The sequence below is a fragment of the Serinus canaria genome, chromosome 4 (assembly GCF_022539315.1).
Source record: "Serinus canaria isolate serCan28SL12 chromosome 4, serCan2020, whole genome shotgun sequence".
NCBI classification, from domain to species: Eukaryota; Metazoa; Chordata; class Aves; order Passeriformes; family Fringillidae; genus Serinus; species Serinus canaria.
Genome location: NC_066317.1, coordinates 48,845,765 through 48,871,513, shown reverse-complemented (window position 1 = coordinate 48,871,513; position 25,749 = coordinate 48,845,765). Strand labels below are relative to the sequence as shown.

The window sequence follows — 25,749 nt, the reverse complement described above, 5'->3', positions numbered from 1 at the left end:
CTGTCCACCTCTCGCATGCCTCACAACCTTCTATGCAGCCACTATGTCTACATCAAGACACATACATACATAATGCATCATAAAGTGGTAGGAAGGCAAGCATCTCTTCCTATTAAAAATATTTGTCTGTATAACTTCCAGTTTTCTTTTAGGGGTGATTATGTTAATGCTCTGACACATTATGAGAAGGGAATCACTGGAAACAACAAGGTAATTCCTTTTTAGTAATAATAGCATTATACTGTCACAATATACATTAAGTTGTCATGTTTCAGACTCATTTGAATTCCAGATTTTAAATTCAGCTCTAAATTAAATGTTATTAGGTCTGTAATAGTTTGTTTCAATGCTTGATTACTGTCACTTTTGTGATATGGTGTTTCTAATGTGTAATCTATAGTTACTGCTTTTCATTTGATTGCCAGAACCAGGAACACGATGAAGTTTGCCTTGCTGGAGTGGCTCAGATGTCCATTCGAATGGGAGATGTCCGTCGAGGGGTGAACCAGGCCATTAAACATCCCAGCAGGTTACTGAAAAGAGACTGTGGAGCTATTCTGGAGAATATGAAGGTACTCAAGAGAGTTAATATGAGTTAAGGCTGAGTATGTGATTTCACTAGGTTAGTAATTTATTTATGGTCTTAATTTAGAAATTATATTTTAATGGTTTCCAATATTGTAGCAATTTTCAGAAGCTGCTCAGCTGTATGAAAAGGGACAATATTACGACAAGGCAGCATCAGTGTACATCCGGTGTAAAAACTGGTAAGTACAGGTTTCAGGGCAATGTTATATTCCAGAAGATTTTTGGGATACTCTTTGGTAAAGATTGATTGTCTGAATAGCACAAATGCTTCATTAGCTATGTTGCATTGATTTAATTCTGCCAAATTCAGGCTGACTTAAAGATTCTCTCAGAAATTTCTGTTGTTTTAATATATTCTTACTGTAAATGGGAAATAATTTTTTCCTTTTTTTGTGTGTTATGTTTAAAGTTTCCTGCAGTTTCATGTCCTTTGTGGATATGTGCACATGCACACCCCCACACTGAATTTAGTGCACACTGAATATAGTAATTAAATTTGTGTAGTTACTGTTTAATTAATTAGATTTCTTAGTTTTATAACATGCATAGCTGAGACTGAGTATTTGGACAGTTGGAAATGATTCAAGAGTAGCCAATATCATAATTTTCTTTTTTTTAAGTTAATTTGATTATTGTGAAGTCTCCATTGGAAAAGTCCAATTTTCTGAGAGATCTAAGGACTCACTTCTGGCCTAGTTACATTTTATGGACTCCTCACATTAGTAACCAATCAGACGATTCTTTTAGACCTCTTTCATATGAGTGCTCTAAAGATTCAGTTGGAATATTATGTGCATTTATTTGAAAAATGAAAATTTTATTCCATTAAAGAATTTTCAGGGTATCAAAATGAGCCAGGTTAAGAGGAGTAGCTTGCATCTAATGATAATCTTGATTTGGGAAGTGAGAGGTACAAGCTTTGTTTGCTCTTGCAGAGGGAGGTTCAGTTTGAAGAATGCCCATCTTTTAGTCAGAGATGTGAGATTTAAGGTCAGCCTCTGTTGTCTCTCATATCCTTTGTCCTGAAAGGCCCACTGCTTAGTTTGCTGGCTTTTATAGATCTTTCAGGTTACAGTTTTAATGCTGTGCTTCTTCTGTTGGTTAATCCAAGAATACCTGAGGTAAAAATTGTTGGTCTGGCACTTCTTGTGCCTGTACCCCTCAAACTTAAGAAAAGAGAAGAGACTGTCTTCAAGCCTGCATGCTCATAAGGCAATGTGTAATTTCGACTTCTTACAAAGTGCAACTTTTTGAAAATATTAAAATTACTTCAAAACTTATCCATTATGTTCATTTTCTTCTATCAGACTCCTTTTCAGTGTTGATATAAATATGCCAGTTTCACCAGAGAAATTTTGGAACCAACTGTATTTATTAAATAGCTATTGTCTTTCTAGGGCAAAGGTTGGTGAACTTCTTCCTCAGGTTTCATCTCCAAAGATTCACATACAGTATGCAAAGGCCAAGGAAGCAGATGGCAGGTACTTTTGAATGCTCTTTTTTAATATAAAACATGTTATTGCTATTGTCTTTATTATTATACATTAATGTTTTTGTATTATAAATTAAAACACTTACTGAATCTTGCATAAAATAGTCTTGTGAAAATGGATTCTAAAATATGTAAGCTTAAATTTACACTTAGTGTATTGAAGATTTGAAACATAATCTAAGGATATTCATCTGGTATCAAAGATATGTTTCTAATTAATTGTTTTTCTGTCTAAATTAATTAATATCTTTCTAACAAAAATCATCAAAGATTTTAAAGTACTGAACGTCATTCCACTTAGCAGAGTATTCAAGTTCAGTTTGTTTCTAACAACTCCTTAGCTGTGATTTTATAGGTCACTCAAAGGGAGAATAAACATGGAAGAAATTTTTTCATTTTAGAATCATTATTGGTACATCTTAATGGCTGCACTTGCATAATAAGAATGCAAAGTTATTAGCTGAAGTGAAAGCCCCAGATAAGTTTTATTTAATCACAGAATGTAGTTCCTCCTAGTCCTTACCGTAAGTAAACTGCTTCAGAATAATGATACTTTAAAATATGAAACAGCACCAGAGTTCAATGTTTGCATTGATGGGACTAGAAAATACTGTTTCTGTCAATTGCGTAGTGAAAGAATGAGAAATTTCTTGATCTTGTCTGCAGAACAGAAAAGAGATCTTATTTTTAAAATTGTACACCCAGCTATCATGTTTGCGTTTTATTGCTTTCTTGCTCTCCAGGGATTTAATATGGAAGAGATGAACTGTTTTTAATACATAGCAAAAGAAATGGTGGAGAATAGGTCAAAAATAGTATTGTGGTAGACATTTTCCTATTGCCTCTGCTTTTCATTCTCCTAAGAGAAAATGAAATAGTAACCAAAACACCATAGTAAATGCAGAGCAATGTGATTATGCAAACTGAAAGAAAGTTGCCACAAAGAAATAAAATAATTTATGTTTCCTTCACACCATATTATAAAGAGTCATTTACAAAGTTAAAATAACTGATGTGGAGCCATTCTTTTGCAGGTACACGGAAGCTGTGACAGCTTATGAACATGCAAAGCAATGGGATAGTGTAATTCGACTGTATTTGGATCACCTAAATAATCCTGAAAAGGCTGTTAATATTGTGAGAGAAACACAATCTCTTGAAGGAGCAAAGATGGTGGCCAGGTAACAATCATGTTATGCACTTTAAAAAGAAATGTATAGCTATTGGGAATTTATGAGGCTTGCTAACATATTAGACTCTGGTTATTGTTACTCGGCTAGTGACTGTGTAATTCAGTTAATTGATCTGAGTTCTCTAAGATTTGGAAAACTAAATAGGTACTGATTTTTTTTTTTTTTGTTCTTGTTGACTTTCTGAGTAAAATGATATTAACCTGAAGTAATAAGTTTAGACAATAATAAAAAATTGCCATTGTGTATTATTTATACTAAGTTAATTTTAGGAACCTAGTTAAAACAATCTAGATACAAAATGGATTAGAAGAGTGTCATATTTGCATGTATGTTATGTACTATATTCCTAAAACATTTGATGTATTCACTAAGCTGATTAGTACTAAGGTGTTAATTTGTCATTCCAATTAGATTCTTTCTGCAGCTTGGTGACTATGGTTCTGCCATTCAGTTCCTGGTTATGTCCAAGTGTAATAATGAAGCTTTCACATTAGCTCAACAGCACAACAAGATGGAGATTTATGCTGATATCATCAGTGAGTATTCCAGGCTCATAGTTTGCTTACATTATGTTTTGCTGTTCTTTTAGTTAATTTTAACCAATTTGAAATCATAAGACAATGGGTGTTTAGTTTTGTTACCCATTTCCAGTCATCATGCCCAGTTTTGGTAAGGTGTGCATTTCAGGCCTAAAAGCCAGACTTTGCTTTCAGCTTTGCTATCTTCTTGATTTTCAAAACTTGCCTGTCCTACAGTTTTTTTGTTTATCCATAGAGATAAGATGTCACCGACATGTTTTATGAAAAATCCTTTCTTTTAAGATTTTTCCCCTCCTGAGAAGCTGAGAGGCCTCAGGAACAAACTGTAAACAATTCTTATCTGCTGCTGTGGAATGCAACGGGGGAGATCTCTGATTGGCCTCGTCAGACTGTTTCCAATTGGGAGCCAATCAGAGTTCACCTGTCTGGGAGAAGACCTTTGTTGATTCATTCTTTTTCTATTCTTAGCTTAGCTTGTAGTGAGATCCTTCTCTCTATTCTTTTAGTATAGTTTTTTTATATTATCTATCATATAATAATAAATCAAGCCTTCTGATACATAGAGTCAACTTTGTCGTCTCTTCCCTCATCCTGGGACCCCTGAGAACGAGGTAACAATAAGACATTTAGACTATTTTCTTGTGCCCATTGAGGAATCCCTTTCTTTGACCTTGATACAAAATTAAGCATTTCTGTGGTACAGTTCTTGATTTTTGTTCCCTTTTCTTTTTTCTCTTGGTTTCAGCTCTTTTCTTACATGTCACTTTTTTTTTTCCTACTCTTTAAGACCTTTCATGGCCTCCTCTTGTCTCAGTGAGAAATGGAAAGGAGACCTTACTGAGAAGATGACTTTTATCTTAGGCCCTCAAGCCAGTCAGAGTGCACCTTGTCAATTTGCACCAAATTTCATAGTTTCTGTTTGTGTGAGGCACCTTTGAAGAGTGCCCTATCAGCTCCACATGTGTATCTCCCAAATTCTCATCTTTTTAATGAATCTCTTTGTTTAGACATTGATTTCTTATTGTGAAGGTTATAAAATCTTGGCAACAGTTAGCTTGGAAATGTATGGTTGCAGATGATTGTCAAGGTGGCCACAATTCTTCTACAGTTCCTTATGCTTTCTTACTTCTATCCAAAATAGGATGTCTCAAGCTGTAATCTAAGTGGGTAGAAAAGGAGTTTTAAACTATCTTTGGATAGTGGCTGTCTTTGTTTTACATGTATACAGCAGAATGGAGTCTTGGTTAGAAGACTTAAGTAGTACTCCCTGCCACCACATGGTTGTATTGCCCATGATAGCCTTGCTGTGTACAAGTGTGCTTCCATATTCTGAAACTGTGAAAGCGATTCAGGTGATAATCTCATCACTTGCCCTTCTTTTGTTGTTGCCTGGACATGATGGAAAAATTCATTATCAGATCATGGCAGTGCCATTTCATTATACGTTTTTAGAAGAGAATGTAGAGACAGGATGAAGGGGGATGGTTTTAAGCTAAAGGAGAGAGAGTAGATTTAGATTAGATATTAGGAAAACTTTATTTACTGTGAGGATGGTGGGGCACAGTAAAAGGTTGACCAAAAAGTTTTGAATGTCCCATCCCTGGAAGGGTTCCAAGGCCAGGTTGGATGGAACTCTGAGCAAGATGGTCTAGTGAAAGGTGTCCCTGCCCATGGCAGGAGGCTTGGAACTAGATGATATTTAAGATCCCATCAAACCCAAATTATTATATTCTGTGATTCTGTGAAAAACAGAAATCTCATTATGGTGTAAGACCTGTGGAAACAATTATTTCACTATGTTATTAGCTCCTAATGTCTGACATTTAGTCCAATTAAATAGTAAAAAAATGTGTAAGACATAATTTGAGTCTGTCTGGCTTTGGTTTTCTTTGAATGTCAGTAGAAAAACAAAGTAGAATAGGAATATGTTCATTCAGTAGGGTCTTTATCTTGTTTTATAAGAATTCCCTGCTATCACTCAGATCTGTCTGTTGCAGGTTCTGAAAGTACTACCAATGAAGATTATCAGAGCATTGCACTCTATTTTGAAGCAGAAAAGAAACATTTTCAGGCGGGGAAATTTTTCTTGCTGTGTGGTCAATATGGACGGGTCAGTACCTAAAGGATAAGCCAGTGAAAGTTAAAGGTTTATAGAAGCTGTTCAAAATACAGTCTTCAAGAAAGTTCATACTAGATTTTGAGTGCCTTAACCAATGACATAGTGATATTTTTTTTAAAGGGTAAAAAAGGTAAGCAAACTATTTATAGTTATCTAGGCTGTGTTCCATGAATGACACGTTACCATGCACGTAGGTTTTTCATAATAGTAGAAGCTTGAGGTGAATCAGTGATAGAGTATTGTCAATGAATCTCTGAATGTCATGATCTGCAGCAGCAATTTATTTACATTTCATTATTCATTTATTTACATTTATTTACATTTCATTGGTTGCAGAGTAACTAATTTAATTGCTGTAGCATACCCTAACTGAAAGCTTTTTTTAAAAAGAGAAAATATGTTAATTTAAGTATGTTGATAGACACACTTTTGATCAGTTAAAAGTCTGTGAACTGATGCTTGTTTAATGTTTGACTTTGCATACTGAACACATGCCATAAAGTATGACTGATTTTTGCAAATTATGGCCATTGTAGATGACAGCTCCTTCAACTGTGGTATGGGGGGCTCCATGACATTAAAAACATTATCACATTAATCACATTGTGCCATTAATTACATTAATCATTAATTTGTTCTCACCATATTGCTGTGAACATCTTTCACAGTTAGTGGAGGTGTATACCAGAATTTGGCAAAGTGTCAGTTGCTCCTTGCATTAGTATCTGTAAGAACAGCTGCTACCTCTGTAGCTGAGATAAACATTCAGTGTGCCACTTGTCTTATCAAAATGCAGAGAGAGATAACCTGATAAAAATTAGAAAAAAATAGTTTAATGTATCTCAATTTTAACTTTTCTTTTATATCATTTTAGGCATTAAGACACTTCCTGCAAAGTCCAAACACAGTAGATAACTTGGCTATGGAAATGGCAATTGAAACAGTAAGCAACTTTGTTAAAACAAAATATTCTCCATCTTTTTAAAACTTTTACCTTCAGTACTATGACATTTTCCCAGCATCACTGAGTGTGTTTGGTTAGATTGCAAATGGGAGGAAAACTGTATCAGTAAAGAAGGTATGTAAACATGTCTAACAATCTCTGCACATTAGAAAATAAATACAAACTGCTGCATGTCAAAGCTGATGAACCAAAGAATCATTTGGTTTGAACATACAGAACTAAAAAAATCATGTTATATATCTACCTAGTTTCAGTGCTTTATTGAAAGGCTCCTTATAAGTAAGTTATATTTCTCTTCTTCTTTCATATCATAATTTCTTGTATCTTTTTTTAATAGGTGGGACGGGCAAAAGATGAAGCCCTAACAAATCAGCTGATTGACTATCTTATGGGAGAGGGGGATGGCATGCCCCAGGTATTGTATTTTTACCACTGCTATTGTGTCACATTTCTGTGCTACAAGATATTTTGAGCTTACTTTGTCCTAAAATTCTTAGTAGGCACAGGCTGTGCTTTAGCTTTCATTAGGGATCAAGACTTGTATAATCATTCCATGAGTCATTCACCCAGTAACTCCAGATTCAGAAATATAAGAAAGGAAGCAACTATCTAATAATTTTTCTTCAGTCATCTCTATGAAAGCAGGTAGTTGGACAGAGGAGGCCCAAATTAATGCTCATAATGTTTGTTGTTGCCAGTTTGCCAGCTGGCTGTTGCCTTTCCCATATGGCCAGTCAACATGTGTATGTCTCAAGTCGAGCTACAGCACTGATCTCTTTCTGCAGGAGCAGAGTTGGTCTGACTTTTGCAGTGGAAGAAAGTAAGGTACAAAGTAGGAGATACATGTCAAAACCCCAAGGCTGACCAGGCTACAATAGTTCACGTGTTCAACATCAGTGTAAGGCATAAAATGTTGCAGGGAGATTTTAAAAATGAGCAGCTGCTTTTTGATTTCTGAATGGTGTTGATGATAAAAGAGCTTGTTGTACATTCAGTCGTATTTGGGCTTGAGTTCATGGAATTAAGTGGCTGAACCACTTGAAGTTTTACTGCCTCTTACAGCAAACCTGGAATGTGAGCTGAGTGGGGAAAGCCAGACCTCAGGTGAGGGTGTTGCAGTCTGCTATCAATTGCTTAGTCAAGGAATGGTAAATACAGTCAGGTGCAATATGATATATATGGAAGAACAAATTATGCCTTGCTGAGGGTAATAAGGTTTGGTAAATATGGAGATTGACAGGGGCTCAGTGCAGTTAGTTGATTTCACCCCAACATTACAGCTGTGGTTTACAATTCTGTTAGGAAATTGGAAACTCTGACTCTTTTCTCTCTGCATGGATTAAGGGTTTGTGATTTTAGACTTTTAGAGACACTGAGCATTTGATGGTCAAGCAAATTTTGCTTTTGTAAAAGGTAAAAAAAGAAGAACCAAACCTCTACCTCTTTATTATTTACCTCTTACTTTACCTCTAATACGAAATGTGAACTTCAATAAAATTATGAGAGAAGCAAAACATAGCAAAACAAAGAGAATTCAGCTGCAGGAACCCGAAGGGAATTAAGCTGTTGGCGGCACTGGATGAAAAACCTATGCAGTATCAGTGTAAGCAAGACTAATTCCATATTTATTCTGGAAGTTGGGTGGAGGGAAACTGTAGCGTCCAGTCTCTTTTCTCAGAACAGCAGAAGAGCTGCCTTATTCAGAGAAGTCCAGGGGACTGGGTAAGGGAAGTGAGCTACAGTATGATCTCTGTAGTGAAGAGGTTCTAAAGATTTTAGAAAATATTTAGGAATTTTTTTAATGCCATTATTGCTATATTTAATATTGTTTTGAACTTCAGTGTAGAGCTTTGTTTTCCTTATTTAAAAGCTCTTTCTTGTTCTTCTGAATGCTTTAATCCAATCTACCATAGTCTCTCTCAGTGAGTAAAAAAATTTTACTTTATCCAATCATACATATTTGCTTTAAAAACAATAATTATCTTCATTATGCTATGGAGACTGTTCTTGAATTTATCAAGCAAGATACTGTTTTTAGAAAATAGAAGCTTCTATGTCGTGGCATTTTTGTAAAGCTGAAAGTAAGAGTGAATTTACTGGTAGCCATGCAGCAGAAGCTTGCTCATCATTTCAAGCATTGATCTTCAAACCAGATCATCACTAGCTGATTGCTTTAAATCTTTCACAGCCAACAGTTGTGTGGCATTTTAATGATGTGTCACATTATCAAAATTATGCCAAAGTAATTTTGTTACACTATTGTCTGACTAATTATAAACTATTTCTTAGATGTCTGATTATGTTAACTATTGTCTTCGTTAATTTCAACATATATTCTTAATTTGTCATGTGTGCTCTTTTGGGGAACTTTAACTAGCAAGGTTCTGCTGTTTTCTGTTTGTGTATTTTCTGAGTACATTTAAAAAGAAAAATTAAACTATTAGATGAATATCTAATACTAAATCCAATTGCAATAATGAATTTTCCAAAGACCTTAGGAAATTTATTGTATTAGAAAACTCTTTCCTGCATTTTTCTGCTTTTTAACTTACTGATTCTGAAGGTAGGAGTATGAAAGTGAAACATGGGACTAATGTTTCTTGAATTACTTTGACTTTTTTATTTTTTCTTTTATTGGGGGGGTGGGGGGGTGGGTTGTATTTAAAATATACTATTTAAGTCAAATATAATTAGGAACATGGCAAATACCATATAAGACCATTGGTCCATGCTGGGACAGGAGGCTTTCCTGCTGCTGCAGGAGAAAGGGGACAAGCAGCCTGGATGGGGAAGTAGTGCTGCTTTCTGCTACTCATCAATGGAATGGCCATCTGTAGCCACTAGGGGATGTCAGAAGTTGGGAAGAATTTTTGGTTTACCCCACTAAGAGAATAGCAATATTTCTTTTTAAGGCAGTTTACAGTGGATAAATAATAACTGTTACTATAAGTAGTTGCAGTTACTTTATTATCCATGTAACTATTTCATTATTCTTAAGTTACAATCCTTGTGTTGTTCAACCTTTTGATCATGTGTTACTTAAAATTCTGCTCCATCATTATTTTAACAGTTATTACTTGTGCTTATTTAAAGTTTTTTAATTACTTGTGCTTATTTCAAGTTAGAAAGAAGATTTTGTCTTGTCTTTTATTTCTGTGTGCTGTTCTTTCTCTCTTGCATTCATTTCTGTGATTTTTTAATTTTTTTCTTTGCTTCTCATGTACAATCTAATCTTAGCAGTCATCTTCTCTACAATGAAATATCTTTATATCTTTAATATTTCTGTTCCCTTGAATTTCTGCTTTTATTTTCTGCTTGCTTTCTGCTGTATCTGAGACTTACATACAAAGCCCACACAGTATTCTAGAAAATAATGCAACATTGAATAATAGTTATTGTTGTAGTAATCTTTATACCATTTTAACATATAATACACATGTTAAATGTTTGGATTTACTACTAATACTGTAGAATTGGTTAGTTTGGATTTTTTTTGCTAAGCTCTCCATAAAGTTGCCAGTGTTTTTCTTTTTTTTTTTTTCATTTGTACATTTAAGTTGGAACCATACCATTGTATACAATATTTAGCTTAATTTAATCCAAATTTACCAGTTATAAAATTATCATGTACCAGCTTTACCTCTTATTGACCCCATTTTAGAAATCACTGCTGTTGATATAAAATAGTGACACACCCAATTTTTTTGCATTTAATATTTCCTTTTTAACATAAACAAGATCATTTTATTTTGCTTTTTATTTTTTATACTTCTTCAATAGCAATAAATAGAATATTTTTAATATTTACTTTTTCTATTCTTTCTTTTCTATTCCTATATTTTATTTTTAATTTTTAGGAATTACCTCTTGAGGATTTTCTCAATCCAGATTTTCTCAAAACAAAACTAACTGATTTGTTATCAAAGACCAATTCTTCTTTCTCTCATTGGTAGTTTTTTACTAGTCTTCTAGACATTTGCGTATGCTTACAAAAATAGAACTCATATTTGTTTTCTACTGCCATCTTGTTTTTTAGTTTTGTTTTTAAATTATTTCAATTATTTGCCTGCTGTTAGATTGCCAGTTTTTGGGTGAACTGTTTGCTGCATTTGCATTCTTGAGTTATGTAATTATCAAAAGCTCCTGCTGTAGCAAATAATAAATTTTTTGCATCTTATTAGCTGGTTGTCCCCTAATATTCAATTTTTTAGCTGTCTTGGATGTCCACCATCTGGTCTCAGAGCAATACATTCATTAGGGTCCAGATTTTGTCATCTGCATCCACACTAAGCAATGCCTGCATCTCGATCTGTAACGCATTTTAAGCATTTCTGGCAAGACTTCTATTTCTAAAAGGAGTCCCTGGGTTCTTTTCTGACACTGTAAATGCCCACACAGCTGGAGTTGTTTGGCTTCCCCCTGTACAACTTTCCATGTGCATAGTGGTCTGTGGCTTTCTGCATCCCTCCTGCTAGGGCTTGGCCAGCACCTGCCAGGACTCCCTTGGGCCCTTGGCGTGGGTGTTCTGTGCCTGGGCAACAGCCAAACCCTGCAGGTGACTGTGGCATAGCTGGAGTGTGTTCATACAATGAGCTCTTCATAAGCAAGCTTGTCTGTTATCTTTGGAGAATGTGGTGGTGGGATGAGCAAGTCAAGAAAGGGAATACAGCAGTGTGAATTTGGTCAGTATTTATTGCTTTTGTATGATTTCATTCAGGATGCCAAGTACCTGTTCCGCTTGTACATGGCCCTAAAGCAGCACCGAGATGCTGCCAGAACTGCCATAATAATTGCCAGGGAGGAGCAGTGTTCAGGTAAGTCTGTTTTCTCTGATGTGATGGCAACTCTCATGCTACCTCCTCAGATACCCTACCTAGGGTGCTGTTAGTTGTGCAGGATTCTACTTAGAGAAGACATGTACTGGTGCTTTTAATTGTATTCAAGTTCAGTTTTGAATTTGAAAGTAGGCTTGGGGTAAACCTGTGGACTCACACCTGTATACTGGGAAAAAAAGAAACTTGTGGAAAATATCTGTGTTCTTTATTACATTCAAGTAAACATAGTGATTAAGATAGCCTGTGACTTTACTTTTCCATGCATTACAAGTCATAGAATTGCCTTTTCTACATATGGTTTCTGGTTTGGTACCAATCTTTTAGCCTTAGCACCTGACTTTTATCAGTGGAAGATGGGTAGAGGAGTTGATTTCTGTTGAAGGACCAAACATATGCTTACTTTAAGCTTGGTTTTCCTTTGTAATGGGTTGTGAAAGTCAGAAATAGAAAAATAAGAAGAGAGAGGGCTAGAAGCAAAATAGCAGCCACCTCCATTATTCACTCTCCTCTGTAGCCGTGGCAACAACCCTGCCATAACACTGCTTGCTTTTCATTTCAATTATGTAAAAGAAAAATCTATAAAGGAAAAATAGCGGTCTTGGGAATAACCCAGGCAAATTAACATTTATGGGCTGCTCCTTGGCTGCTCCTCAGCACTGGGCTAAGGAGTGGAAAAACCTCTGAAACCCTTGGCAAGCAAATCTCCCAATCCATCATAGAAGTGAATATTGTATTTGTGCTAATTATAAAAGCGGGAAATGCAAAGGCTCAAGGGTTTAAGTATTTATTAGCATCTCTGAATCTGAAAACTTATGTCTAAAATGCAGTATCCCATCCTGTATTTCATATTCCCTAGTAGTATAAATGTGTTCTGCAGCAGTGTAATAAGAAGCACCATATTTGTCTCATTTAAAGCACCAATCTTGCAGTAACTGTTTCTTCTGGAGAGGCAGTTTTACATCAGCGCCCTCTTCCTTCAACAGATTTCAGTGAGCTTGATTGTGAAATTTGCACCAATATAGTCTGTTCTTTCCTTAAAAATCCATAATAATATTTAAGTCATACTGCTTAGTATTTTTCTTTGGGAATGCCATTTTAAGTGCAGTTTTCCTTGAAGTTGTTTTGATGTAATCACATGATTTTGAGACTGTATTATATTGAGAGTCAGTAATAGAATATAAAAGAATAATGTTGTTTTCCAGCGACTAATTCTGAAGTGATATTGAGCTGTCTCACACAAGTTTCACAGTTTGATTCAATTGTAGTGTAAAACAAAACATTACAAATTGCTCTGTAGAGTGAAAAAACCTGCTGATAGAGAAATGCAGGGAGGCAAAGGAGAATGTTTGCTGAGAGCATGACTTTCTCAGCCTCTAATAATGCAAAAAATCCCCAAACAGCAAAATAGCCCCAAAACAAAACAAGAAAAAAAAAAAAAAAAAACCCACAACTTAAGAATAGACTAATTGCAAAACACTACTTGATTTCAGCTACATTGATAATTTAGTGAAATCCTGTGGTTTCAGGACAATCCTCAATCATAACCTTGAAACAGTATAACCTAGTGAAATAGCATTCAAATTTAACTCTCCCTTGACAGGTTTTGGGTTTGATTACAGAGGCAAGGAGTTGCCAAAGCAAATGATCAAGTTAAAGTATACTAAATTAACATGTAAAAAGTAGCTTTTGAATATCTGACATTGAAGAACAACAAAAAAATCTTTACATGCTCTAAAAACATCTTCCACTTTTAAAGTTAATTATATTAAATTGTCATCATATATATTTTGCTACTGTTTAGATTACTTCTCCTAGTGTAATTTTTATTTTTTAACTTCCTGTCTGATACTGTTTAGGATACTGTGACAAGCAACTGCTTGTGGCTTTCCAAAGAAATTGTCATGTAAGGGTTTTATTCAAAGGATCAGCATCACTTCTGCTTCCCTATATTTCACTAGTAAAGATACTGTTATGAAAAATTAAATTTACTATTAATTGTTGGTTTTTTTTTCTTAAGGAAATTATCGAAATGCACGTGATGTTCTTTTCAGTATGTATTCAGAGTTAAAGACCCAGAAGATTAAAATTTCCTCTGAGATGGCTACAAACCTTATGATTCTACACAGCTATATTTTAGTGAAGGTAAGGATGTGTAAGTTGCAGTGTCTGATTTATTGAACTGTATGGATGGATGTTCTGTGTACATAAATTATATTGTCATAGAAATTGTATCACAGAATCCAAGTGCATGCTAACAGCAAGCTTCAGGAGGACAATCCATAGTTGTTTCTGCCTCTTTGAGTAGCATATTCTTTTTTTAAATACTGAATAATTGAAAATTACATGTGGCTTCCTGTTTTTCTTTTGCATTCATGCTTACAAATACTATGCTGCAACTATTTATTGTTATTGTATTTGAGGTTGTTATCCATAAATAGATCACTGCTTTTCTGTAAATGAAATTAAGCAGAGGCTCAAATGATTTCTCTTTGTTAACCCATGGATGCCCATGAGGATATCCATTCCTACAGCCAGCTTTGGCCTCCCCTACTAGCAGTGAGGCAAGAGCTGTAAGTGGTGGGCTGAAGGCCAGAAGGACGGGGGAAGAGCCATGCTGAGGTCTCTGGTCTGTTCTGTAGTCCAGCTCTGCTCAGTTTCATGAAGGAGCTGTTGGCATGCAGCTCCCAGCAGGATGAATGAATGCCAAGAGCAGGCTGCAGGAATTACTGTTCAGAGGCTGCAGTAAATGTGGTTTGTTTGCTGTGTTCCAGATTCACGTGAAACGCGGTGATCACATGAAGGGAGCACGGATGCTTATACGTGTGGCCAACAACATCAGCAAGTTCCCATCACGTAAGTGCTGACAGCAGAGGAGCTGTGCTCTGCAGGGTAACTCATTAATCAGCACTGCACTGCAAGGTTCATCCTCCCCCTGTGATCCTGTGGGCAACAGCAGAGTGTAACTGCACAGTGTGCTCTGCATCCTCCTCCAGGCAGCTCTTCCATACACAGCCTCCAGGATGGGAGCCTCACCAGCACTTTAATCTGTCCTTACTTTACTGCAGTACTGAGCAGCCTCAACCACACACAGTCTCAGGACTGTGTGTGATGAACTGACTGGTTCTGGGACTTCAGCACCAAATTTTAATTGATCTTTTTTTAAAATTATTTTGGATACATGGAAAATGTAGACTAAAAAGTAGGCTTTAAAGAGTGCAGACAGGATTTGGGAGAAATGGTTAAAATCAGAACATTCCTGCTGCCGTGCTGAGCTTCAGGAGTGTGAGGCAGTGAGAAAACCATGGTTTTCCTGTATATGGTTCCAGGAATGGCCCAAATTGTGCAACTGTGTACCATGACAAAGAAGAAAAATAGTCTTTTTTCATCAGTACTTTTTTAGCTGTATTAGCTTAAAGGTTTTAAACATTAATGTTGGTAAATAAATATTTGACATCATCGTTTCATGTGATTACAGATATCGTGCCTATCTTGACTTCAGCTGTAATTGAGTGTCACCGAGCAGGATTGAAAAACTCAGCCTTCAGTTTTGCTGCTATGTTGATGAGACCTGAGTATCGGAGTAAAATAGATCCAAAATACAAAAAGAAAATTGAAACAATGGTCAGGTGAGTGATGTTAATCAAATACACAAAATTTTAAGGTTTTACTGTTTTGCACTTTTTTATGTTTTTGCTCATAAAGCCAGTAGACTATTTTCACATTATTTCACTGTCTTATATTTGAAAGGCTAAGAACAATTTTCCACCCTTCTCTGAGATTTAAAGACTTTCTTTAAATGTGATAAGCCTTAAATGCAATGTGCATTTAAAATGCTTCCTAACCAGCAGTAGTGTTTTCCATCTTCTTCCTACAGACACAAGTGCAGCCACAGAGGTTTAGTTAGTTTCTAGTTGAGAATCCACAGGCAGATGTTGGCTAGTAGCCAACATCATGTTCTTCTGTGATTTAGATGACTAAATGGCTAAGATAAAAAAGAATGGGACGGCAAATAAAATATATGAATTCCTGACATTTTCTTCCTTATCTGAAGTTTTGTTTTGATCATAGAATTTTCTGCCAAAGGAGGAAGCATAGGTAATTGTAGAAGAGCAAGGCAAGCATATGTAACACTTCTGTCATTTATTCTACTAGCCTCTAACCAAGGCTCAGGGACTTGTTGAGCTCATACTGGTGGTTTAGGTATTTATTTGTGAAGTCTGTGAGCTCTCCATGAGCTTATCCAATTGCTCTGCTTAAACTAAATATTTAATATTTCATTTAATATGTAAATATTTAATGACACTTGACTCCTACAAGTTCCATTGTGTCAAGACTGGTCTCTGGCTAGTTAACACCTCGTAGGTTTTCCTCTTGGAAGAAATTTGCCCTTTTCTGTGTCATTTATGATTTTAAACATATTTTATTTATTTTCCTTCTATCAGTTTTATCTTTTCAGGACCTAAAGAGTCTCAGCTTACATAGCTTTTTTATGGATACTGGTTTTTATGGTGTTTCTCTGAAACTCTTCTTACTACTCTTCTGCCTTTCTGGAGGCAGTTAGAAGCTGTATGGTCCTACCAGGAAGCCAGTTTTTTGTTACTCCTGTTCTCTGCAGTCCTGCCACAGAAAAACTCTGAAAAAAGGAAACCATAACTTTATGGTCAATACATTAGACCCTGAGTTTTGAAATCTTGTAAAGTATTAGGATGAGTTACACCTTTTAAAAGGTGTGTTTCTAATTAAATGGAAAATTATTATTTCTGAGCTGATGTAATTGTGATGAAGCTTGGGTGATAGTTAAAAGGAAGGAGCTGATAGAATGTAAAATAGCAGCTGAAGCTATGCAAGTAACTCAAAGGAAAAACACTTGCTAAATATCAAAGGCATTGTAAAACAGCTTTGTTGAGTTCAAACAGCTTGAGGGTTTTATTCACAGCTGTATCTATGTTTTAGACGTCGGGACACAACGGAGACAGAAGAGCCAACAACAGCCTGTCCCTACTGTGCTTTCCAACTCCCAGAGTGTGAACTTCTGTGCCCCAGCTGTAAAAACAACCTTCCATACTGCATTGCAACTGTGAGTGTCTGCTGTGCTTTCTGCACTGTGACAGTAAAGGCCAAGCTGCTTTCCCTTCTAAAAATAAGTTCATTTCAACTTCTTCAGTTTGCTAGTGGATCCAAGTCAGATATTTTTATGCATATATGGTTTTTCTAATCTGTTGCCAAATTTCTTTTTGTCTTTGACTATCATAAGAGTGTCCTCATTTGCCACCTACAAGTAGCAGGCACTTGAGGGTGCCTGTAAATTCAGGAAGTCATTCTGGGAGACATCAGCTTCCTGAGAAAGCAGGTGCAGCACTAGGAATCCTCAGCACACACATTTGGTGTAGTTGGTGCACTGGGGAGAATACAGGCTAGTGCTGCTGATGCCTTCCCAGCTCAGCCACTTACCCAGGGGCTCAAGTGCTCAGAGAACTAACAGAAGTCCCTCTTTCCTTTTCCATGTACAAGAGCTTGTGGAGGGCGCAGCTCACCTCCCCTAAGCTACCAAGACTTAAAATTAAAAAAAAATTTAAAAAACAAACCAACCAACTGAACGAAAAAAAAAGAACAAAACTTCAAAAAGCTCTTTTAGGAGATTTTTGAGCACATCAAATGCTAACTGACCTCAGCATTTCTAACATTACTCATCCTTAAGGAAATTAGAAGTTCTACCATTTTTTTGTTTCTTTAGAGTGTAGGGATGGCATACATTCTTGGTGGAAGTTACTGTACAGCTTACTGTATAACTAACACAATTTTTACTGGGTTCACGTGAATTGTCATACTAAAATTGCAGGGAAAAAAGAGAACTTACTTGAACAGGAAACAAATATTAAAATTAACATTCTTTATTAAAACTAAAGAATTAAGTCTCACAAAAAAATTAATATCCATTATATGGGGGTCTTTTTGCTCTATTGGTTTAGCAGAATAAGATACTTTAGAATATCTTTAGGAAGACAAAGGATTTTCAATATAACTTTATGAGCCAAACACAATGTACGTGTTAATGTACACAATAATTTTACACAATAATGTTACACAATATTTATTTAGGCTCCATCTTGGCCACGGTTTATGTCACAGTGTAGACATTAGGACTGTGGCATTTTCAAATATCTAATGAGAGTCAGTGTCAAAACAGTCTGCTGTTGCATATCATATTAGAGCATAAATCTCTCAGTATAGTTCCAGGTGCTGCTGTGTTTTTATTGTATTAAAAAGGTACATACAAATTCCTTCTATCAAAAGCAAACTAGTAAACTGTAGCAAAAAAGAGAAAATGTAGAGTAAAGAGGCAAAGGTCAGGCAGGCTCACAAATGAGTGCTGAATGTGACCTACTGGGCTCCGGTGCTGTGGCTTTGGGGGCATTTTTGGTATGTCATATACAACACCAAAAATGCCAGCAGATTTAGATACAGCTCTGGATACAGATCTACAGATAGCATTCTAGAATTGCCAAACATGAAGAATTTTAAACACTGTAATTCAGTATATTCCTAGATTTCCATTTTTGAAAGAGGGATGCAAATGATAACACTGCATCTGTGAGAGCTCCTTTTATAGTTACAGAATTTACACAGTAATCAAGCTACAGTAACACATGTGGGGCTTTTAATACAAGATCTTAGAACTCAGTTGCTGAGACTTTCTCATAATAACAGGTCCAAAAGTAAATGTTCTGTCGCTGGGCAGCACTTGCCCCTCAGTTACCTGCAATTTCTGTGTGCAGGGTCGGCACATGGTGCGCGATGACTGGACAGTTTGCCCACATTGTGACTTTCCTGCCCTTTACTCAGAATTCAAAAAGTAAGTTGGGATTTTTTTCTATTACAGTATTCCATTGTTTGTTCATATTTTAGCAGCTAATGGATCATTTGGTACTAAAAACGTGTAACAGCTGGGCTGAGTGGAAGAGGAATTCCCCTTACTTGGTAGTTGCACCTTAGAGACTCACAGAACATTGCTTCAAAGTTGACCAAAATTATAGGATATGATAAAAGAATTGGGCTAGTGCTGCAGGGCTCCAACAGGAGCAGTAATGAAGATGGATGGTGAGCTTGTGTAAGTTCTCACCTCTGTCCAGGAAGAAGGCCTCATGGGGGGAGGGCAGGAATACAGGCGCACCAGCAATCACCAAAACCAACAAAATGCACATAGAATTGGGTAGACTAAGACAGCAATAATGATGTCTTGTCTCTGATAATCACATGTGATAATGGGATGGGTCTTTTACCAATACCAGGAATGCAGGAGCTGATAAAACCTCCTCTGTTATATGTTTAAATGCAAACAGCAGCATTCCTGTTGTGGTTCTCAAATGTTGAAAACATAGACAGGAGCAGTTGTTACAAGCACTGGTCTGAACTCTGGTCTAGGCTTTGCATCTCAGGCCCAACTTCCTTTGACAAACATTAGAATTTGCTTTTGACCAGTTCCCCTTCCTTTAAAACAGCCTGTTAGAGACTGAAAATGTATGTCCCATGTGTTCCGAAAGGATTAACACTGTTAATCTTAAGAAGATTAATGACTGCACAGAGTACCTCAAACTAGAAGATGAGGACAAATAAATTCAGGTATGGCCTACAGTCTGTACTTCTTACTTAACAGGGTTCATTCTAGACAGCTCTGGAGTTTTTCCTAGTAAGGAATCTTAACTTAGAGCATTGGGTTAATATCTCAGATAACTTGAGACCCAGTTCTATCACCTATTTGCCCTCAGGCATGCAAACACCAGTAGGTTTTGCTACTGCAACGAACTTCGTTGTTAAATTGTGCTTTAACTCTGTTTACCCCTATGACTACATTAACATCCACAAGCTGTTGTGGTTTGGAACATGTTCCTGAACACCAGGTGTGCTTGAGTAGCACAGAGAACAGTTTGAAGATGTCAGCATCATCTGAACTTCTTCAGCTCTTCCAGCACAGGTTTAAGTGGGGGGGGAAGGGAGAGAGAGCAAGAGGGGTACTAACTGGAAGGAGCAAATCTAAAATGCAGGTTACATGATCTTAAATTGCCTATTTAACAGAATCTATCCCGGGATAACAGCAACAAGTATTGGCCTGAAATACTCATCCTTCTAAGAATGAGAGCATGGCTCTGTCTATTCCAAAGACAGATCCAGGACTTTGGTTTTTTTAAAAAAATGGTAACTGAAAATGAGTTAATGTTCCTCAATAATGTTAACAGTTTCAATGATTGCAGTGTACTATTCTAAACACCTTATGTGAAAACTCAGCTGTAGATCACAGTAATGCACTCAAGTTCTTCTGGGGAACTTTTAGATTATTTTATTTTTCCTGATCTGCTATTACAGTATCTCAGAATATAATTAACCACCTCTGTTTATTTCCAGAACTGCTTGTGTTGGCTGGCAAGCAGCAAGGGAAGCTCTATCACTACATCACACATCTCTTCCCCAGGCCTAATAATAGCCATGTCACTTCTATTTTGTGATATCTGTAACTATTTAGCTTTTGATAAATTTTGTACTTTGTAGTAATAAAATGTTGTTTATTGTAGTAATAAAACTGATAATTATTACAAACAAAATCTGCATTTCATCGGCACCAAAGACAAACCACGGGGCCATCTTTGTAATATGAGTAGCAGGAAGAAAAACAACCTCCCTACTGTTTTCTTTTTCAGTATCAGTTCTGAACTGTTATGAATATTTTCAATTAAACATTTTTTACTCTTTAAATATTCCTTTCTGATTTTGATTAAAGATATAACTTATGCAAGTACAGACTACTCAAGTTTGGGAAGTAAATCCCTCACTGCTTTTTTGTGTCTCTAACTGAACAAAAGGGAAGTTGTAGGAAAATAATACCACATCACATATGTGAACAAAAAGACAAAACTGTAGAGCAAAGGAGGGAGACAGGACAGAACATTCCATGAACTTAACCAAAGCTTTAAAAGAGTCCTGAAAAACATTTTATTGTAATTTTATATACTGCTTAATTTCTATAATGTACAAATAAGCCATTTATGTATGGGGTTTTTGCATCATGTACTATTTACAAGACTTCACCACATAATGTCAGGGGATTTATATAAAAAAAAAGAGCAGTGAAGTCCTAGGAAGACTCAGCAGAAATGCCAGGTAACTAAGCATGACATTTTCAGCATGTTCATGCACCTGGTGTCTGTTGCACAAGGAAGTTATAGCTTGTAACATGTGCCATGTCAGCAGTAAGCACAGCAGGGTGAGAGCACAAGAGCTACAGCACCTCTATAAGAGGAGCATTTTCAACGCACTGGTTCTACTTTCCCAGCAGCAGCATTGGATCTGTTTCATGTTTCTGGCAGAAGTTAGATTTGCAAAGCTGTAGCCAAAGCAAGGTTTTACTCTAAATGTCTTGTTTTCTCTTTTCTCTTCCCTTCTTTTTTTGTTGTTTCTTCATTTTTCTCTCTTTTTGGCAGCCTAGAAGACTTGACCTTTTTTTGCTACAAACAGAAATATACAGACAGTTTAAAATCCAGCTGACAGAAGTTTAAGTCAAAATGTAGTCAGTTTTAAGTAAAAAGCCACCTCTTTCCCTCCCCTTTCAGGTGTGAAGTTTCTAAATGCCATGAAGAGTACAGACTACCATATTCAGTCTTAAGGGTCCCCATTTGGTGATACCTACAAAGGTATTACTAGAATTGTCATCTGTAGGAACCACAGGCCTGTGGTGGCTCCTTTCCACTGTCACCATCCTCATCAACACTTGAAATATTACTAAGTTTTGGAATTGGATGCACAATTTTAGATTTAGAGTGATGTCTCACTTTGATCCAACATAAGACAATGGATAGAAGTAACTTGGACTTTTCCACGCTGCCACCAGCAGTTAAAATTTTAAAAGTTGAGAGATTATTTATTTAATACCTACTATGATTTCTTTCTTAATTCATTAAGATGATGTTAAAAGTCACAGAAAGGTAACTAAAAACAAACAAAAAAGCCCCAACACTTCAGTGAGGTTTTTTAATACGGAGGAAATTAAATCACCTTAATCATTGCATCACTGTCAACAGTATCCTGCTCATCCTCAGACTGGATCTCTTCCACAGTCAAGTCTTCACTCAGATCTAAGGTCGCTGCAGATCCCGACTGCCTCTTAGATGCTTTGACAGCGCTAAGTGAATATGGAGTCAGATGTGCCTCTTTGTTGTAGGCACGTGTGAAAGCTGCTTTGACCTGGCAGGGGGGAAGGAAGGAAACTGAGCATCAGTTTAGGAAGTGTAGACTGTTAGCAATTTACTGAGAGATTCCACATCAACTTTCCTTTGGAAAGACATGACCAAAGATACACAGAAGACAACACTCTCTCAAAAGGACACAGAAAGTGTTTAAGAGGTGTATGGTGAAGGCTCATTTTAAACAAGTCCCACATAATCCTCAATAAAGTGTGTATCTTCAGATGCTTCTTGCTTAGGCCTACAATAATTTCAGCACAGTCACACCAGAGCCCCCTTCAACAGCACTGTACACTTGCCAAACTAAGCAGCATATTCAGACTAGGGGAAAACACCTGATACTAGTGTAGGTTTAGTTACCAGCAGGTTCTTCTCTTTCCATGAGCACTTGATCTGTTTCAGATCACATGTGCCTAGTTTGTAAAAGCCATTTGAGCTTAAGCTCACCTTGCACCACATGAGGAATCCAACCACTGGAGTGCATTAGCTGGATGCTGGAAGAGCAGCACATGAAGCACCCCAGGTCTGGCAGTTCTGTCTAACATGACTGGGGAAGGTGTAAGCTGCCAGGCAGCCTCTGAAGGCAGTGCCAGCTCTGTAACACAGGCAGCTGTGTGTTCCTCCTCCTTTGCAGGATAGGCAAGACAGGCAGGGCTGTGCCTGAAGGACAGAGCCCTTACAGCCAGAGCTTCCTTGTAGGAAGGTACCAGCTTTTCCTGTCCTTCCTCTGTTCTCCTTCTATATCCAAGACACAATTGACTCCTAGTAATCCTTTACACCAGGAACAAAAAGTATAAGACTCCTGAGCGAAGCACAGCCTGATTATCTTTTAGGACTAAGCCCTGAACTTCATGGAATGTTTGATTCACAAAGCCTACTATTAATTATGGTTAAGCTGGTTCACCAACTTTAGCCTTTTCAAAGCACATCCATACTATAGCAATTATTCTAGGATTTTTTTTTTAAGATATGGAAGAAAACAACAACAAAAAAAAAATCACTAGTAAATTTTACCTTGGGATCCAGCTTTGAAAAAGGACTGGGTTTGCCTCCCCACGTGCTTATTTCCATGATATTTTCAACATCTTCTTTCATCAAGCAGTAAGAGTCCATAAATGTTATAGCTTGTTGTACACCATCTGCTCCAAAGTCTCTCAAGGGCTGGACAAGTGCATCCCGCAAATACGACAAATATTCCATATTTACTGTCCTCTTGCACGTCTGAGTTCTTTGTCAAATTGAAAATAAAGTATTGAGTAAGTAAATCTGTCCAATCAGCAACATTGACTTCTAAAGACAAGAACAAATAGGTAAGGAGGCCCTCAGCAAATCAACAATCAGCTGCCTTAAGAGCAAACTGCAAGTTACAGTGTGCCATTCCTTTTGCCATACCTGCATTGGGGAATAACCAATGCAAGGTATCTGAACACCAAACAGTCTGGGGAAACACATCTCTGAGAAACTACTTCAGGGGAAAAAAGGAAAATGAAAAGTACTTATGACTGACTTGTACAAATTATGAACTGAGAAAAGTGTCACTAACAACATAGGAACACATTCACAGAACACATGAACATGTCACTTATTTGCACCAAGCACAGCAAGGAATTGATGGTAGGCAATGAACTGCACAAGAAAGAACTGTATCAGAGGAATGTCAGTACTACCTGAGGCTCATGTGCATTGCCAGTTCTTGAATGATACGATCGTGTTTGCCTGTAGATGAAAATTTCCCCAGCCAGCTGGGAAAGACAGGAAACTGGGACATGTAACCCCTCATCAGCTCCCCTGGGAGAACACTTGCATAAATAGCCTGAAAAAGTAACACACATGCCAAGCTCAAATCACACTGAAATTCTCATGGACACCATGACACAATGGCCTGCATGTCACTGTCCCCAGGGAAGAGGGGTAGTTGACACAGGGCCACAGTGGAAACAACTTATTAAAAGAACTCTCTCAATTGCTTTCAATCCCTCTAAGGTTACAGCTTCATCCCTTGTACCACCCCATTTATTACCATGTTCTAAAATACATGTGAAGTTATCTGGGTTTCAAAACTCAAAAAAACCCCAAACAAACAGACAACCCCAATACATGGCCTCTTCTCATGTCCAGTTTAGAGTGCAGTCAAATAGCTGATTTCACACAAACAAGTGATCTCCAACACACAGACATGGTGAAGGAAAGCTTTCCAAAGAACACTGCAATCTACATCAAGTCAGCTATGTTCCTAAGCATACAGTTCTTTGGACCTGTACTGAACTAGATGACATCCAGAGGTGCCTTCCAATTTAACCTACAGTGCGTTCTCTGATGCCAGTCATAATCCTTTAAGCACAAGTCTTGTCAGTGTTTCAGTGAGCCTTAAAAGAAGTACAGTGACCAAGTTTTGGTCCTCTATGCTTTGAAAGAAATCCTACCCCAGTGATTGGAAGGACAGAGCAGGCTTGTAACAGCACAAGTGATACAGACCATGTGCTTCTGTGCTTTGTGACAGTCCACCTTCTCCACATTTCAGAAGATTTCATTTCATATTGCAGCATGGGATCAACAATATGGATATAGGAAACTCTTCTGATCACCAGTGGAACAGAAAATACTCCATGAAGTACAAACTGTACAGATCATGTAACTATACTGAAACACCAATTTCCACAGATCCACCTTTAACACTGGACACCCCCCCTTTAAAGAACATAAAATGAGTGTTAAGTGCTCACCTGTGTTGGAAGAAGATTCCAGTTCTGCTTGCTACGAATCTGTCTGTCCACTATATCACCATCACATATACTATCAGCTGCTTTACTCAAGAGCACCAAGTGCTTTTTTAAATTACCTCTGGAAAAAAAATGAAGTTGACTTTATTACAAGGCAGAAATATCCAGATAGGTTTTAGTCTACTCTGACTCCCTGACACAAAAGCCTATGTTGAATTCAGGGCTTAGAGTAACTCACCCAGCAGCAGCTGGTTTCACATGCACATAGTTCTCTTGGACAAAGAGAGGTGCTAGTGAATAATCATGGAAGAAAAGATCTGATTTGTCTATAAGAGACATACGGGCAGCCTCCTCTCCAGTAGCAAAAACCTTCCGGACAACATCAAAGGGGCCCTAAATAAATGACATTTCAAGAAGTCAGCAGCTAGAAGGTCAACACAAAAAGTAAAACACAGCACAGTATCAACAAAATCAGTACCCAGAAATATCTTCACTCAACAGTACAAGCTCCTCGTTCAGTATTTCCGCCCTAGAACTTTACCAGTTTTAAGAACTGTCATTTATTTTTGGTATTAAGAGAATTATTTCCTAAACAGAGAACAAAGGATGGGAAGTATGAGCTTCATAATTGCATCTTACATAAGAGACGAGTATATCAAAATCTATATTCAGTCCTGGATATACTACTCATCACATTTGCCACAAATAGTTGAAAGCTCTTGGCACCTAGGCTTTATTCAGTGCTTCAGCTCAAAAGACACCTATAAAGCCAAGTGATTACATCAGAATATGACAGTAAAAGCCAATGCAGTATATGACACTTACCAGTTTGATGTCCTTTTTGGCTCTGCTGGCATCTGTTTTAGCCTCATCATAAGTCAGTGATTTGTCTTTTGCACACCACATATTTAGATTATGTAAAACCTAAAGAACAAAATTTACAATTTTGTAGCATAATAGAATTTAAATGGAAGACTCTGGCAATAACAGCCTAATCTTTATACATAAAAATACTGTTCAAATACTTTGAATTCAATGTGCATAATCTGCTATCTGAATGGGTACTG

At 37.0% G+C, this 25,749-nt stretch overlaps 2 protein-coding genes across 2 annotated transcripts in view; one reads left to right on the top strand and one right to left on the bottom strand.

Moving 5' to 3' along the window:
* Positions 1-20,266, top strand: part of WDR19 (WD repeat domain 19) — a 39,647-nt gene extending 19,381 nt beyond the window's left edge. Inside the window, exons 21-37 of the mRNA XM_030238771.2 lie at positions 153-210; positions 426-572; positions 685-767; positions 1,986-2,069; positions 3,115-3,261; positions 3,685-3,809; positions 5,810-5,922; positions 6,806-6,874; positions 7,233-7,310; positions 11,613-11,709; positions 13,748-13,872; positions 14,502-14,583; positions 15,206-15,356; positions 16,684-16,807; positions 18,507-18,583; positions 19,230-19,350; positions 20,131-20,266. Coding sequence (XP_030094631.1) covers positions 153-210; positions 426-572; positions 685-767; positions 1,986-2,069; positions 3,115-3,261; positions 3,685-3,809; positions 5,810-5,922; positions 6,806-6,874; positions 7,233-7,310; positions 11,613-11,709; positions 13,748-13,872; positions 14,502-14,583; positions 15,206-15,356; positions 16,684-16,807; positions 18,507-18,583; positions 19,230-19,344 — 1,675 coding nt within the window. The 3' untranslated portion in view covers positions 19,345-19,350; positions 20,131-20,266. The remainder of the gene's footprint in view (positions 1-152; positions 211-425; positions 573-684; positions 768-1,985; positions 2,070-3,114; positions 3,262-3,684; positions 3,810-5,809; positions 5,923-6,805; positions 6,875-7,232; positions 7,311-11,612; positions 11,710-13,747; positions 13,873-14,501; positions 14,584-15,205; positions 15,357-16,683; positions 16,808-18,506; positions 18,584-19,229; positions 19,351-20,130) is intronic.
* Positions 19,357-25,749, bottom strand: part of RFC1 (replication factor C subunit 1) — a 34,923-nt gene continuing 28,530 nt past the window's right edge. The window contains exons 19-25 of the mRNA XM_030238772.2: positions 25,508-25,606; positions 24,921-25,075; positions 24,686-24,803; positions 23,630-23,775; positions 22,977-23,190; positions 21,775-21,963; positions 19,357-21,227 (exon numbers count right to left, since the gene is read on the bottom strand). Coding sequence (XP_030094632.2) covers positions 21,126-21,227; positions 21,775-21,963; positions 22,977-23,190; positions 23,630-23,775; positions 24,686-24,803; positions 24,921-25,075; positions 25,508-25,606 — 1,023 coding nt within the window. The 3' untranslated portion in view covers positions 19,357-21,125. The remainder of the gene's footprint in view (positions 21,228-21,774; positions 21,964-22,976; positions 23,191-23,629; positions 23,776-24,685; positions 24,804-24,920; positions 25,076-25,507; positions 25,607-25,749) is intronic.